This window comes from Lonchura striata, chromosome 24 (assembly GCF_046129695.1).
Source record: "Lonchura striata isolate bLonStr1 chromosome 24, bLonStr1.mat, whole genome shotgun sequence".
Classification (NCBI taxonomy): domain Eukaryota; kingdom Metazoa; phylum Chordata; class Aves; order Passeriformes; family Estrildidae; genus Lonchura; species Lonchura striata.
This window is the reverse complement of record NC_134626.1, coordinates 2,471,884-2,488,772: the sequence shown is the minus strand read 5'-3', so window position 1 is coordinate 2,488,772 and position 16,889 is coordinate 2,471,884. Positions and strand designations below refer to the sequence as shown.

Here is a 16,889-nt window from a genome sequence, read left to right as displayed (position 1 = left end):
CCACATCCCCAGGATCCCACAGAGCTCCCCACATCCCACATCCCCAGGATCCCACAGAGCTCCCCACATCCCACATCCCACATCCCCACATCCCCAGGATCCCACAGAGCTCCCCACATCCCCAGGATCCCACAGAGCTCCCCACATCCTCAGGATCCCACAGAGCTCCCCACATCCCACATCCCCCATCCCCAGGATCCCACAGAGCTCCCCATATCCAAATCCCACATCCCCAGGATCCCACAGAGCTCCCCACATCCCCAGGATCCCACAGAGCTCCCCACATCCCCCATCCCACATCCCCCTGCAGCTGCTGGGGACAAAGGTACCTACGTGATGGTGAACAGGGGGTCTGCTGTCCTGTTAAAGCAGCTCCCAATTCCCATGGTGGCACGGCAGCCTCTCGGTGCCTGCTGTCCCCAGGCTGCCACTAAAGCTCCTCATCAGCCAGCAAGCCACCAAAGCCCACGGGGACCTGCCTGGCTGCTCAGCCAGGCTACAATCTCTTTTCTAGGTGACAGCAGAAGTGCCCCAGTCCATGCCCCTGGAGCCAGACAGGCTCTGGCAGCTCCCAGCCCGGAGCTCGGCAGCTGCTGCACAAGGGGAGGAGAGGAGAAGCCTCCTGGGGGAGGGATGACCCCAGAGCTCCACGTTTCCTTCCCATCTAATACCTCCAGAGGGAAGGTGGAGACTCAGGAGGATAAAAAGCTTATGCTTGAACTTACTGTTCACTCATCCAGCAAATGCTTAAGTCTTACTTTTCTTAACCTCCCGCCCTGTGGTTTACAACCTTGTGTGTTTTAAAAGAGGGAGGGACTATTTATGCCTTGTTCTTGTAATCACGAATAATTAATATTCATAATTACCCAGGCAGGAGGAAAATGAAGGCCCAGTATTTGGAGGGTTGAGATTTTGTCTGCTTTAAGCACCATCAAGGCTGGATATTGTTATGAAAGAAGATAATGAGAGTGGAGGGAAAAGCTCAGCTATAAAGAGTCACTGCTCAGCATTTATTTTATTGCACTGTGTCAGGCACTACAGACTGGCTTCAAAAACCAGCCTGGATTTGGGTACAGCCTCTGAAACAGCTTAGATGTTTTCACTGCATTTTGTTCAATGTTTTTCTAATAATTTATCAAAGATGTCTGAGCCAAGCCCTGAGACTAAGCCATAAAAATATAATTCTCTCTTCCAAACACTTCTCACAAGGGAGGGGATTCAATGCAAAGATTCTTAGTGATAGTAAAATAAAGCACCGAGCTGAGCTTAAGATGTTTAAATAGCAAAATATCCACCACTCATTCTATTCTTAGCAGAAGTTCCCTTTTTGGATTATCATGTAACAGTAGTCATTCCCCAGCTCAACACTCTCACATTAACCTGCCACCTCCTCTGAAATTTGTGGATGGAGACCAAAAAAAACAAAGGTGATCAATTTAGAAAGCTGAGCAATTCATTAAGGAAGGAAATTGTAACAAATTCCCTCTCCTGTGCTGCTGAAATTCTGAATTTCACCCAGCAGAAGTGCCCTCCTTCCCCGGCCTCACCAGAATTCTGACCCTGCTGAGCAGCACCACCAAAGAGTGATGCCAGCACCAAATCTCCCCAGCCAAAGAGTCTTACAAGGTTTTAATCTAATTCAATGTTTTGCTCCAAATCCTGGATAACAACCAAAATTACCCAGCGTGATGCAAAAATACCCCTGGGATAAATTTAATCACTGTGCTACTGCCTTTAATAACACTGTTAATTATGACAGCAGCAGTCTGCAGCCATTTCTGCCCTACAAATTCCAAGGATATGAAATGACTGCAGAGCCTGGGAGCATGCACGGTACAGAATGAAGCTGTGGCTCCATCCAGCACGCTGGGAACCACTGCCTGGGGATGCTGTGCCCTGCTCAAGCCTCTCTGAGCTGCTGATTTGGGTTTTGACATCCCTGAGAACTCTGCTGCAGCATCTGGAACAGCAGCATCACCCCTGCTTTAAAGAGAGGATGGGAGATCCAAATCCACTCATCTGGAGAAATTGGAACAAAAACAAATTTCTATTTGCAGCAGCAAGCCAGAGCTCCTTCACACCAGGCATGGTTGATGTGTTTAGTGAGATTTTTCTGCTGCACAAAGTTCTTATCTGAAGAAAGAAACACAATGAATGGGACCAGGAAGAGAAGGGTTGGTCACCCTGTGAGGTGGCAGGCCATAAATATCACATTAATTCCTTCAGAAAGGCACAGCCCTAAACCAGATTTTCAACTTGTGGGAGCCACAAACTCACATCCCTGCCAGGACACACAAAAGATCCACCTCCGGAAAAGCCAACACGAAGATCTTGCAGGAACTACAGGCAAAAGTCACCTCAATGCAAGAAATTCCAGGTTTTTAATCCCCCCAGCAAAGCTGCTCCTGAAACTCTTCCAGCAAAGGATAAAGGAAGGCATTTCTGACAGATGGCTGCTGGTTGCTCAAGCAGGAACCAGACTAAGACAAGGAGCTGGAGAGGGATCAGCATCACAGAAACCTATTTTAGGAACTGCCTTTACCCAGATTTTTTACCCAGATTTTTTCCTTTTCAATCCTCTCCTTGACAGAACACAGTTCTTGACAAAGCCAGCCTTATAACACATCTTTATCAGTAAAAATGTACTTTTTTGGTAACCCCAAAGTAATCAGGATCACAGAAATCTATTTCAGGAACTGTCTTTACCCAGATTTTTTCCTTTTCAATCCTCTCCTTCCTTGACAAAACTAGCTGTATTCTTATAACACATCTTTATCAGTAAAAATGCATTTTTTTTAGTAACCCCCAAAAATAATTTGGATCACAGAAATCTATTTAAGGAACTGCCTTTACCCAGATTTTTTCCTTTTCAATCCTCTCCTTCCTGGACAAGGCATATTTATTGACTAAACCAGCCTTAGAACACATCTTTATCTGTAAAAGCTGTGGTTTTTTGGTAACCCCCAAAGTAATTTGGATCTAATCCTGCTCTGAAAAGCCACAGCAGGGAAGGTTTCAGACCAAGGCCACTAAATGGGAGCTTAAAAGGTTCCTGCAGACAGTTTTTCACAACTGTGCTCTCAGAGATGTTCACACACAGCATTTAAAATCGGAATTATTGCACTGAGGAGAGGCAGAAACACCACTGAGCACAAGGTGTGAAAATATCTTATTATCATCCTCCAAACTTCATTATTAGTTCAACACCCAGTGAAGGTTTCTCTTGAAGTTTTTGATCCTGCAATTCCAGAAAAGATAAAGATAAAATATGCCATTGAAAGACAATCCCCATCCTAGAAATCAAACAGAATAATCCAAATTACACAAGGGAAGCCCCAGTATGAAAATACACCTTGGTGCTCATGTTTGGTTATTTTTTAAAGGAGGCACAGGCAATTTATCTGGCAAATCATGGTGGATTTTGTTTTCTTAAAGCAAAATCATACAAATTCATATTCATAAATTCATTTGATTCCAAATATTCCTCACCCAAATTTCTTAGTTTATACTGCCACTGCAGTTTAAATGAAACAGTTAATAAATACCACCTGTTAGGAGGCTATTCTGTAAATAAACCTGCATCCTTTTATTGCCCAGAAATCAAACACCCAGCAGCTGTCACTGAGCTGCTGGGTCAGTTCAGCTCCCAGATGGGAGCTGGGATGATTCAAACTGCCTTGAATGGCTCTGCCCTGCACAGACCTAAAATCAGAGCACTTGTTCCAGCCTCTGGTTTCCAAATCCAGCTGGTCACTCCACCAGACAGAGCTGGTTTAAGAATTCCAGATGAAAATAACTGCAATTTCTGTTTTGACTACAGGATAAAGCACAATGGGAGAAAATATTTGTATTTCTTGTGCTTGATTACACAAAACATTTCGCTGTGCAGCTCGCTGGCTCCTCCAGCTCCATTGTTTGCCAGGGAAAAATAGAAAAAAAAAAAAAAAAAATCAGGGCTTGTGAAAAACTACTGAGGTTGTGATTTATTGGTGAGAGGCTAGGAAAATAGCCTGGGTAAAATTCCACATCTGAAACTCAGCTCAGCCCCAGCCCTGAGCAGGAGATCCAAGCAAAATGTTGGTGCTGCATGGGAATATAACAACATGAATATTTTGTATCTCAGGTTTGATTATTTGCAGAATGTGCCTGACTTTTCCTGCCCTAATATAAACTTGATGAGCTTTGCTTTGCTGCCCAGACACTGATTTATCTTCCAATTACTAAGCACATATTGAGCAAATGGATGCAGCAGCCCTGAAAAAAGCTCTTTGGTAAAACTGAGCCCTTCCACCCTTTTAAGCTAAGCATGGAAGCCTCTCCTACAACAGCCATAAAATTCAAACTGAACAAGACCAATAAAAAAATAATAAATTAGGAGGTCAGGGAGAGATTACCTCAAATAGCAAAATTTAAAAAAAAATAAAAATCAGTGCTTCCTATCACTTAAAGTTCAAACTTGGGTCATCTGAAGAGCTGAAATAGCCTTCAGGTAAAGATATCTTCAAAGCCTCTTTAGGGAACTGATTGGGAACCTCTGCAGCGCCTGTCTGGGGTTAAATCCTCCTAAATCTGGGATCAGGGAGCTGCTGCCAGCAGGGATGCTCCCCCTGGCAGCAGCAGCAGGAATTTGGGAGGAACCAAAGGATCCCCAGGCCCTGCCTGAGGAAGGAGTGGGACAATCCCGGAATCTAAAGGAATCTAAAACCCAAATCCACACAGCATTTACCACTGACCTTTTAAATACTCTGATTTTCTCTTTTTGTCCTTAAGGAACTGCCAAAGGTTTTATCTTCTACTTTACTTAGAAGGGAAGAAAGAATAAGGGAATACTCTGATTTTCTCTCTTTGTCCTTAAAAGGTTTTATCTTCTACTTTACTTAGAAGGGAAAAAAGAATAAGGGAATATTCTGATTTTCTCTTTTTGTCCTTAAGGAACTGCCAAAGGTTTTATCTTCTACTTAGAAGGGAAGAAAGAATAAGGGAATACTCTGATTTTCTCTCTTTGTCCTTAAAAGGTTTTATCTTCTACTTTACTTAGAAGGGAAAAAAGAATAAGGAAATATTCTGATTTTCTCTTTTTGTCCTTAAGGAACTGCCAAAGGTTTTATCTTCTACTTAGAAGGGAAGAAAGAATAAGGGAATACTCTGATTTTCTCTCTTTGTCCTTAAAAGGTTTTATCTTCTACTTTACTTAGAAGGAAAAAAAATAAGGAAATACTCTGATTTTCTCTTTTTGTCCTTAAGGAACTGCCCAAGCTTTTATCTTCTACTTTAATTAGAAGAAGAAAAATAAAGAGAGATGAGTGATCTAAGCAATGGACCCAGTGAGTCACAGGCAGAAAATTTCAGTTCTTGAAAAGGACGCTGCAGTGCCTAAGGCAAAGAGCCTGCACAGCTCAGACCTGCCTTATTCCACAGAAATCCTCTGCTCAAAGGTGATCCCTGCCCTGTGTTTCACAGCAGGACATTCCATCCCTAACAGCCCAGAGCACTCCCAGAACCCTGCAGCAACAAATCCCATTGGCATTAAAGCAAAGGTGGTGTGCAGGCACCAAAGAACAATTATTTTTGACTTATATTTGAATTTTTAAATTTTTTTTACTATTTTTTTTGGCTTAGAGATGGGTTAATTGAGAGGCATTTGAAAAAGTTTTGTTTTATTTTTAGTTTTATGAGAAGGGTGAGATAATACAGATGTTATCATTTGTGTCATTACAATTAGAAGTTGACTATTTTTTAATTACGAAACACTCTGTCTCTTGGTTTATTAGTTTTTTGTCACACTATGTTGTAGTTGTTTTAAAGTTAATAAATTAGAACTACTTGTTTAATTACGAAACACTCTGTTTATTGGTTTGTTAGTTTTTTGTCATACTACATTGTAGTTGTTTTAAAGTTAATAAATTAAAACTACTTGTTCTTGTGGGTCTTACTACAATGTATTTTTTTATAGTTTTATTTCTCTAAATAATTTTTTTCTAGCTCTATTTCTCTTTGAACAATATTTGTTCCATTTTATGGTATTTCTAAGTCAGCATTCCCACTGCTTCCTGCTTCCACTTCTGAGTAAAAGGGATTTCATCTGTGTGAAAGCTGCAGAAAACACACGTTTATTGCAGCTATTGTGCAATCCTGAAACCAAACCCATTTCTGACCATCAACCCTTCCAAGGAGCACAACGTGAACCTCCCATCCAGCTTCAAAACTGCAGCTTCCCACAACAGGGAGTTCTCCCTGGAGAATTTCTAATTCCTCTCCGTCCCCAAACTCAGCTGGAATCAATACCTGCCAAGCAGGAGCAGCAGGAAAGGTGTTCCACCAGCCAATTAAACTGCTTTTTTATCCTTGCCCCTTATGGAGGCTGCCAGAAATCACTGCCACACCTGACAGCTCATGCTGTGTCTCTTTTTATTTTCTTTTTTTTTTTTTTTAATTTATTTTTTTTTATCAGCTGCTTATTATTCTGAAGATCCTTATTCCTGAAGGTGCTTTTTCCTGAAGATCTTTATTCTGAAGATCGTTATTTCTGAAGATCCTTTTTCCTGAAGATTTTTATTCTGAAGATCCTTATTCTGCAGATTCTTATTCATGAAGATCTTTATTCTGAAGGTCATTATTCTTGAAGATCCTTATTCTGAAAATCCTTTTTCCTGAAGATTTTTATTCTGAAGATCCTTATTCTGCAGATTCTTATTCCTGAAGATTCTTATTCCTGAAGATTCTTATTCCTGAAGATCTTTATTCTGAAGATCCTTTTTCTTCAAGATTCTTTTCCCTGAAGATTTTTATTCTGAAGATCCTTATTCTGAAAATCCTTATTCTTAAGATCCTCATCCCTGGAGATCTTTATTCTGAAGATCTTTATTTCTGAAGATCCTTTTTCCTGAAGATTTTTATTCTGAAGATCCTTATTCTGCAGATTCTTATTCATGAAGATCTTTATTCTGAAGGTCATTATTCTTGAAGATCCTTATTCTGAAAATCCTTTTTCCTGAAGATTCTTATTCCTGAAGATCTTTATTTCTGAAGATCCTTTTTCCTGAAGATCCTTTTCCCTGAAGATTTTTATTCTGAAGATCCTTATTCTGCAGATTCTTATTCCTGAAGATCTTTATTCTTAAGGTCATTATTCTTGAAGATCCTTATTCTGAAAATCCTTATTCCTGAAGATCTTTATTCTTGAAGATCCTTATTCTGAAGATCCTTATTCATTGCTGACACACATCAGAATTCAGCCCCACTATTCATCAGAATACTGCTGATTATTTTATAAAGATTTGCTATCAGGCGCTATGTCTAGAGTTGCTTTTGTCAAATAAAGTTAATTCATAGCACATTTTCTCCAAGCACTAAACCAGCCACACTCACTGAAAAATTTAAAATTAAAAAGGTGAAAGAATTTAGGGGGAAGGAAAAAAAAAAAAGCAAACAACCCAACCAAAAAGCCACCAAAGCACCATCACACATCACATCCTGCTCTGCCTCCAGAGCTTCCATGGCATTGCAGAGTGGTGCTGCAGCTTCTGGGAAAGCCAAACCAACTCCCAGGGGACAGCTCTGGCCCTGGCAGGGCTCCTGGCATCCTCCAAGCTCCCTTCTTCACCTGACTGCAACCACTGCAACCACTGCAACCACTGCACTGCCAACCCCAGCACAGCCAAGCCTTGCAAGGGAAAGTTGCTCCATTTCCATCTTCCACCACTCAGAAAAAAGGAGCAAATTCTGCAGAGGGTGAGTCCTGGGGAGAAATTACCTTGAAATCTGCTTTTTATCCAGGCCAGCATCCCAGCTGCTCCTGGGGAGGGTCAGGTCCTTCCTGTCCAAAATATTTCCCACCTGCAGGGTTGGGGATGCCCAGCACAGGGCAGAAAATTGGGGTTGCTTGTGGGAAATGGATTTGTAGAAAATTCTTCAAGTTTGATAGAAGTTTTTTACAAAGTGTATTTCTATTTCTATTTCCATTTCCATTTCTATTTCTATTTCTATTTCGAGATAAGAAATGCTGATTTAGAAATGCCATAGGATAGGCCAGACATTGCTGAGAGAGAAATGGAACCAGAAACAATTTTCAAAAGGTGGCCTTGCAAATAAAACTAAATATTTTTGAGGAATAGAACTATGAAAGATGCATTACCCCCTGAGGGGTAATTTTAGATTATTAAGGCATTTACAGCACGGTGTGCTTAAAGCTGACAGGCCAAGGAACGTTTATAATATATTGTAATTAGGAAATAGTTGGATTCTGATTGTGGTGGTGTGAATTATAACATCTGTATTGTCTCACCTTTCACATGGGACTGTAAACGGAATAAAAGTTTTTCAAACACCTCTCAGCTGCCCCATCTCTGGGTCAGAAAAGGGTTTAATCCAACAGTTGCTCTGCAGCAGTGCCTTTTTTATTTTTAATTTCAATGCGAGTAAAATGATGAACCTTAAAGCTCAAATAAAACACAAAAGCAGGCGTCCCTGAGTAACTAACTTGGAGATAACTCTGCTATTAATAGAAAGAGCAAAAACCCCCCCATGTCTATTTTTACAGAGATGTGTATTTTTATAGATACACCAAATTGTGAAGCTCATTTCACAGTAGGATCTGGCTGGCTTCTTGTATTAGCACTCCAGAAATTTAACATATTAAGCTCCAGAAACAGTTCTCTGGTGGATAAATACAAATCTCAGAGCTCAGAGGGGAAATTCTCTGGCCAGCAAAATCCTTCCTCTGCCAGGAATTTTGGCTCAAGCAAGGCTGGCACCAGCCTGGCAAAATCAGCTCCAGGCAGAGCTTCCCACGTGGCAGGAAAAGCAGCTGCAAATCCCACAGCACTGCCTTGAGCACAGAAATTACACTTCTCATGCCACAGATGGATGCAAGGCACGCTGATATTTTCAAAGGCAGGCAAAAAAAAAAAAGGGAAAAAAAATAATAAAATCAATGACAGAGATAAAACTGATTTCTTATTCCTTCTCCTGAAGGCAAGAGGATTTTACATGATTCATCTTCATGCCCACTTTAGGAAATGCAAATAAAAGTATTGGTGAGACTATTTTTGAATTCTTCCTCAGGACAGGAGAACAGATTTCCCATGTTTTGGAGGAGCATGAAATTACAGATGCTGTTCCACAGGCATCAGTGCAGCAATCACCACAAAACAAAAATTAATATGCAGAGCAGGAGTAGGTGAGAAAGTTCTGCTCTTCAGTGAAGAGACCCCAAGAATAAATCAACAATTTAGGAGTGCAAGATCCCTGTGGCCTGAGAGTAGCAAATAACAAAGCAAGTCTGAGAAATTATTGAATTGTGGGGGAGCTGAGGAAGAGAAAAACCAGAGCAGAAATCATCCTTTTATCGCTTTAGAAAAACACTCTGCACATTTTCTGTTTGCTGCCTTTTTATTCCAGCAGCTTCCTAAAACCTAACCAAGCCTGACATTATTCTGTGGGAAAAACCTTTTAAAAGGCAATCAGCCAAAGTTGAGTACTGCATGATATATTTACATTAAATTCTCTAAATATATATATAAGATATATAATAGGTTCTAAATTACTGCTGGGTTATTTTGAACAAACTTGGGGTGCACCCAGCAGGTTTTGGAGAACCTTAGGATGGAATTGAACCCCATAATCAGAATTATTCTATAGAAAAAACCTTTTTGGTCATAAAACCCAAAAGAAAACCCACTAAAAGAAATAAAACCCAAAATAAAAGCCAGCAAAAATTGAGCACTGCCTGATAAATATGCATTAAATTCTTTATAAATTATCCAGACATGTACAAGTCAGATTCTACTGGGTTATTCTGCACATCCCTGGGGTGCACTCAGCAGGTTTTGGAGAGCCCCAGGATGGAACTGAGCCCTATAAATCAGAATTATTCTATAGAAAAAACCTTTCTGGTCATAAAACCCAAAAGAAAACCCAGAAAAAATTGGGCACCGCACAATATATTCACATTAAATTCCATATAAATCATACAGGTACAGAAGTTAAATTCTACTGGGTTATTCTGCACACCCCTGGGGTGCACACAGCAGGTTTTGGAGAGCCCCAGGATGGAAAGGAACCGCAGAAATCAGAATTATAAAACAAACCTTTTGGTCATAAAACCCAAAAGAAAACCCAGGAAAACTGAGCACCGCCCAATATATTCACATTAAATTCCATATAAATCACACAGATACAGAAGTTAAATTCTACTGGGTTATTCTGCACACCCCTGGGGTGCACACAGCAGGTTTTGGAGAGCCCCAGGATGGGAGTGAACCCCAGAAATGTGCTGAGGATGAGAAGGAGGAGGATGAGGATGAGAAGGAGAAGGATGAGGAGGGTGAGGAGGATGAAGATGAGGAGGAGGAGGATGAGGAGGATGAAGATGAGGAGGATGAGGATGAGAAGGATGATGAGGAGGAGGATGAGAAGGAGGATGAGGAGGATGAGAAGGAGGATGAGGAGGAGGAGGATAAGGAGGATGAGGAGGAGGATGATGAGGATGAGGATAAGGAGGATGAGGAGGAGGATGATGATGAGGAGGAGGATGAGGAGGAGGATGAGGAGGATGAGGATAAGGAGGATGAGGAGGAGGATGATGAGGATGATGATGAGGAGGAGGATGAGGATGAGAAGGATGAGGAGGAGGATGAGAAGGATGATGAGGAGGAGGATGAGGAGGAGGATGAGAAGGAGGATGAAGATGAGGAGGATGAGGATGAGAAGGATGATGAGGAGGAGGATGAGAAGGAGGATGAGGATGAGGAGGATGAGAAGGAGGATGAGGATGATGAGGAGGATGAGGATGAGGAGGATGAGAAGGAGGATGAGGAGGATGAGGAGAATGAGGATGAGGAGGATGAGGAGGATGAGGAGGATGAGGAGGATGAGGAGGATGAGGAGAATGAGGATGAGGAGGATGAGGAGGATGAGGAGGATGAGGAGGATGAGGAGGATGAGGAGGATGAGGAGGATGAGGAGGATGAGGAGGATGAGGAGGATGAGGAGGACTCACGGCTGGGAGTGAGCGGTCTCGTAGCGCTCGAAGGAGTGGGACAGGTCGTGCTTGTTGTTCATGTAGCACTGGGTGCACAGGTCGTAGTCAAAGCACATTTTGCATTTCCACCTCATGCCTCGGATCCCGTGCTTCTTGCAGCAGTCGCAGATGATGTTGGGGTGACGGACACCTGGGGGGGCAAAAAGGAATGGGAGATGCACACAAATTCCAGGGAAAATCCCGTTTTTAGAAGCACCCTTCCAGCACTGCAGAATGCCAAACCCCTCCAGAAAAAGATCTTTGAGATCCACAGAAATTCCAAGGAAAATCAGGTTTTTAGAAGCACCCTTGCAGCATGCCAAACTTTCAAAAAAAGACCTTTGAGATCCACACAAATCCCAAGGAAAATCAAGTTTTTAGAAGCTTTCCTTTCAGCATTGCAGAATGCCAAACCTTTCTAGAAAATATCTTTGAGATCCACACAAATTCCAGGAGCATTTCACACACAAACACGACGCACCTAGAAATCCTGTGAGTCCTGTGTTTACCTCTTTCCAGCTTCTTACATTCCCATTTTTTTAAGCCAGTCATGTCTGAAATAAATACCTCTGTTCATTACAGCACAAATACTGCTCAAGGAGGAGTGCCATGCTTAGTGCAGGACATTGAAACAGATCTGCTTCTAAAGATAAATTATTTAAGGGCTAGAAAACCCTGGAACAACTGTTCTGAATGAACCCACTACTCTAATCTACACTTCACAGAATTAGGAAACACAACTGTAAAGAGGATTTGAATGAAACTTGATGAATGCATGTTTTAAAGGGGGGAAAATTGTGTATTTTAGGTGCTGCAATGTGAAGTGATATGTGTCACTTGAAATACCCATTTCCTGGCTGGAGGGCCTCTCTGCAGGAGGACAAAGTCAGAGAAGTGTTCAGCTCACAGGTGGAAAAAGCAGGGAAGCAGAGCCTTGGCAAAGAGGGAAACAGGAATGCCCTGGCCATGGCCAGGTGGTGCCAAAGCTGTGCCAGGACACGGGACAGGGGCAGGAGGTGGCTGTGCCCTTTCCCATGCCCTGCTCCAGCAGAGCCTTTCCACAGAGGAAAACCAGGTGGTGCCAAAGCTGTTCCAGGACATGGGACACTGGCAGAAGGTGCCCTTTCCCATGCCCTGCTCCAGAAGAGCCTTTGAAGAGAGGGAAACCAGGACCCCAAAGGCTGTGCCAGGATATGGGACAGGGGCAGGAGGTGGCTGTGCCCTTTCCCATGCCCTGCTCCAGCAGAGCCTTCACATAGAGGGACACAGGAATGCCCTGGCCATGGCCAGGTGGTGCCACAGCACATGGGACAGGGCCAGGAGGTGGCTGTGCCCTTGCCCAGACTCTGCCCAAGCAGAACCTTCACACAGAGGGACACAGGAATGGCCCGGCCACAGCCAGGTGGTGCCAAAGGCTGTGCCATCACACGGGACAGGGTCAGGAGGTGGCTGTGCCCTCTCCCAGCAGAACCTTCACACAGAGGGACACAGGAATGGCCAGGCCATGGCCAGGTGTGCCAAAGGCTGTGCCATCACACAGGACAGGGTCAGGAGGTGGCTGTGCCCTTTCCCAGCAGAACCTCCATGCAGAGCCAAGCAGGAATGCCCTGGCCATGGCCAGGTGGTGCCACAGCACATGGGACAGGGCCAGGAGGTGGCTGTGCCCTTGCCCAGACTCTGCCCAAGCAGAACCTTCACACAGAGGGACACAGGAATGGCCAGGCCACAGCCAGGTGGTGCCAAAGGCTGTGCCATCACATTGGACAGGGGCAGGAGGTGGCTGTGCCCTTTCCCAGCAGAACCTACACACAGAGGGACACAGGAATGGCCAGGCCATGGCCAGGTGGTGCCAAAGGCTGTGCCATCACATGGGACAGGGGCAGGAGCTGGTTGTGCCCTTTCCCAGCAGAACCTTCACACAGAGGGACACAGGAATGGCCAGGCCACAGCCAGGTGGTGCCAAAGGCTGTGCCATCACATTGGACAGGGTCAGGAGGCGGCTGTGCCCTTTCCCAGACTCTGCCCAAGCAGAACCTTCACACAGAGGGACACAGGAGTGCCCTGGCCATGGCCAGGTGGTGCCAAAGGCTGTGCCATCACACGGGACAGGGTCAGGAGGTGGCTGTGCCCTTGCCCAGCAGAACCTCCACGCAGAGCCAAGCAGGAACGCCCTGGCCAGCAGCAGCGAGGCTCAGCAGGGCTGCCCGAGGCTGGCGGGGCGCAGGAGGCGCGGTGCCAGGGGCCGTGCCCGCTGTGCTCACCGATCTGGGCGTTGTCGTAGAGCAGCAGGTCGTAGGCGCCCTGGAAGCCCGTGCGGTAGTTGGTCCTGTTGCCCTGATCCCACTGCACCACCACAGTCTTGTCGGGTGTGGTGGGGCTGCCCGCGCGGCCGATCTCCACCACGGTGCCCACGTTGCCCTCGCCGCTGTCCTGGCTGCCCCACTTCCAGTCCACGCCACGGACTACCCTCATCCCCACCTGCATGCTGGCATGGGGGTCGGGCTCCATGGATGCGCAGAGCAAACCCTAAATCTGCTCCTCCACTGCGGTCTCGGAGACGGGCGGGATCAGCAGCAGCATGGTCAGCACACCTGGAAATGCAACAGGGATTTTGGTGGTGCCACTGCACACTTCACATTTCCCCCCTACCACCACCCCCAAAATCATCTGCAGAAAAAGCCTGCCCTGCTGAGGAGATAAATCTGTTTTATTCCCAACTGGGATTCTCACAGCTTAAGCACTGATGGGGGTGATACAAAAAGTAACCAGGCTTCCAAGGCTCATCAGCATCTGCAATAATATCCAAAAACTCCTTCCAGAGAGTTGTGCATGAGGGAAGAGAACTGGGCTAAGAGTCCACAAAATTCCAGTACCGGCCCTTGACGCCAAACTCAAGAATAAGCCCAGAGACACAACCGCAGCAGAAACGAGCAAGCAAAGTAAAGAAAATTGAAAGAAATTACCAAGAAAACACCAGCAGCAGGATTTTAGCAATAAAAGTGAATCTCAGCCCATTTTTCAGGAAGTCTCACATGCATCTCATCTTAGTACAGCACTGCTGAGTTTCACTTGCCCTTCAAGTCAGTTTTGGTTTTCATTTGAGGATACAGGAAGTTTTAAAACCCGAAAGAAGCGTTTGCCTGTTTTCCCCAAGTAAGGGCAGTTTTTCAAACATGGCCAATGTCAGATTGATTTCAGTCTTTTCCTGTTATTTTTCCACAAGCTACAGCAGGAACGGGGCAGGGCTGGTGCTCCAGCTGCAATAAACCCAGCAGATTTAGTGCTGGGATCAGTGAGACAGGGACAACCTTCCCAGCTGTTGCCATGACAATGGGTAAATGAGGTGAACACCACACAGATGCAGCACATCCTCAGCTCTGAATGAAATCAGATTCTTAAATCAAACAGCTTCTCAAATCCTTGTTTCTCTCTTTACCAGCACAAGACAGACAAGAGGAATGTGGCTTTCAATATGCAGAGCCTGGAAAAAAATCTCATGTAGCATCCTTGGGTCTCCCTCTTCCTCCTGAGCTACCCGTAACACCCAGATTTTTTTAAATATTCAAAAAAAAAGGCCCAAGAGGACGCCAAGGGATGGAAAATGCAGCTGGCACAAACAAAGTGCCACGACACAGAGGCTGGGGAGCTGCTCCAGCTGAGGGGACGTGCTCAGCCCCAGCAGCAGGAGCAGCTCTGGGCCCTGGGATGTGCTGTGAACGCTCCCACCCGCCAAGAAAAACACCTGCAACCACCAAACCCTAAAAATAAACCCATCCTCCAGGCAAACATCCCCTTTTGGAGTGGGGAGGAGTGGGGTGATGCAAAACCACATTGCCAGCGTGCAGCGTGGGCCTGATCTCTGCTCAGCTTCAGCCTCTCCCCCTCCCCACTGCTGTGCCACCCAAACTCCTGGCACGGCAGAACAGATCCAAGCCAGCTGTCCTTGTGCACTCCACATCATCCAACCCTCTCATCAGCACTAAAACTTGCCCTGGGGGACTCTTTTGTTTGCTTTTGTGGGGGTGATCAGTGTTTACTGTCTTTATGAGAGCAGGAATTATCAAAGAATATCCTTTTTTGTGATATTTTCCCTCTTCCTCCAGATCACTGATGAATAAAATGGAATATTTATTGCTTCAACTAAGAGGCAGGACTGCTTCTTTTTTTTTTTTTTTTTTTTTTTTTTTTTTTTTTTTTTTTTAAAAGGCTGCTATGAACCAGTCAAGCAGAGAAAACAAATGGGAACATCCAACAATGCAAAATAAAGCACAGTTCAATTATTGTGACAGGGCTTTTCCCTAAAAAGAACCACCCCACCACCCTTTCCTGTTTCATCCAAGGGAACTGGGGGTGGGTACCAACAGTGGGAAAAGGAATTTCATGCTTAGGGAAGGAAGCAACAAATTCCACAGGGTACTGGATGGGGATAAAGAGTCACTTCCCAGCCTTCCTCTCCCCAGGAATGAATGAACCACCCCAGGCTTAGAACTCTCAGTATTCCAAAGAAAGCAATGCCAGTTCCTGCAATTATTGATGAAAGAACATTCCAGGCTGTCCCACAAACCCATAAAACCCTCCAGCATAAAGGAGGATAATCTCTCCCTGTGGGAAATGGATTTGTAGGGAATTCTCCAGGCCTGGCAGAAGACTCACACAGTGTGTGCAAACCTTGAGATAAGAAATGCTGATTTAGAAATGAATGGAATAGGACAGACATTGCTGAGAGAGAAATGGAGCCAGAAACAAGTTTCAAATAATATCCTTGCAAATAAGACTGGGAACTTTGGAGAAATGGAACTGTGAAAGATGCACTGGAGTAGGAGCCACGAGGGGTAAATTTAGATTATTAACTTTAAGGCATTTACAGCGTGGTGTGGCTAAAGCTGACAGGCCAATAAATACTTATAGTGTATTGTAATCAGGAAATAGTTGGTTTTTGATTGTTGTGAATTATAACATCTGTATTGTCTCACCCTTCACATGAGACTGAAAACAGAATAAAAGTTTTTCAAACACCTCTCAGCTGCCCCATCTCTGGGTCAGAAAAGGGTTTAATCCAACACCTCTCCATGCACTGCCACATCCTGACAAGTGCCCAGCAGAGAATCCCGACAGCAGAGTGTCCCACAAAGCCAAACCCACATTCCCCTGTGCACCTTCCCAAAAATTTTGGAGGCTGCTGGAGCTCAGCGTGATGCTGAATGCCTTTAAAGGAGCTGCAAAAAAACACCAGCAGCCCCTGGCTGGCTGATCTGAGGATGCCTTCCTAAGGTGAATATTCCATTTTCCACACAAGAAGGCACCCGGTGCATCCTGCACTCCCATCTCCTCCTCAGGGGAGGTGCAGAACAGGAGGAAAGGTTTATTCAAAACCTTTAGGAGATGAATTATGGAGCTCTTGTGGGCTGAGCCTTGCCAGAGCAGCATTATTGACCTCCTAAGTGGAAATGTTTCACTCACTGAAGCAAATACTCCTCCCTCGATGCTGCCTGGGCTGTAATTATTCCAGGTAGAGCTGCCAGAAATGAATCAGAGAGAAAACATCAGTTTCCCATGGGAATTTCAAGTAACCATGAAGGAATAATCCATTATAACAAGAGCAAATTTCTGAATCCTCCTCTAACATTCTGACCTTGCCTGCTCTGACACAGCCTAGATGTAATCTCTCACTTTTAGGAAATCCCACTAAAACTTAACTGGAAAACAGGGAAATACTCCAGCTTTCAGCTCACAAAATTTTATCTCCAATAACTGTGGCAACTTTCTGCCAATATCCAAATATTTCAGCCCAATTTCCACCTCGTGGGAGGCAAAGGTTGCTGCTGGTGTGGCCCCACAGCAAACAGAACCCAGTGCTGTAAGCAGCTGA

The 16,889-nt window shown here is 44.5% G+C and overlaps 1 protein-coding gene across 4 annotated transcripts in view; it reads right to left on the bottom strand.

The window, feature by feature from the left end:
* MIB2 (MIB E3 ubiquitin protein ligase 2) overlaps positions 1-16,889 on the bottom strand; it is a 50,327-nt gene that overhangs the window by 25,072 nt on the left and 8,366 nt on the right. For all 4 annotated transcript variants that reach the window (XM_021529854.2, XM_021529855.2, XM_021529857.3 and 1 more), the window contains exons 2-3: positions 13,282-13,611; positions 11,000-11,171 (exon numbers count right to left, since the gene is read on the bottom strand). In XM_021529854.2, coding sequence (XP_021385529.2) covers positions 11,000-11,171; positions 13,282-13,528 — 419 coding nt within the window. In that variant the 5' untranslated portion in view covers positions 13,529-13,611. The remainder of the gene's footprint in view (positions 1-10,999; positions 11,172-13,281; positions 13,612-16,889) is intronic.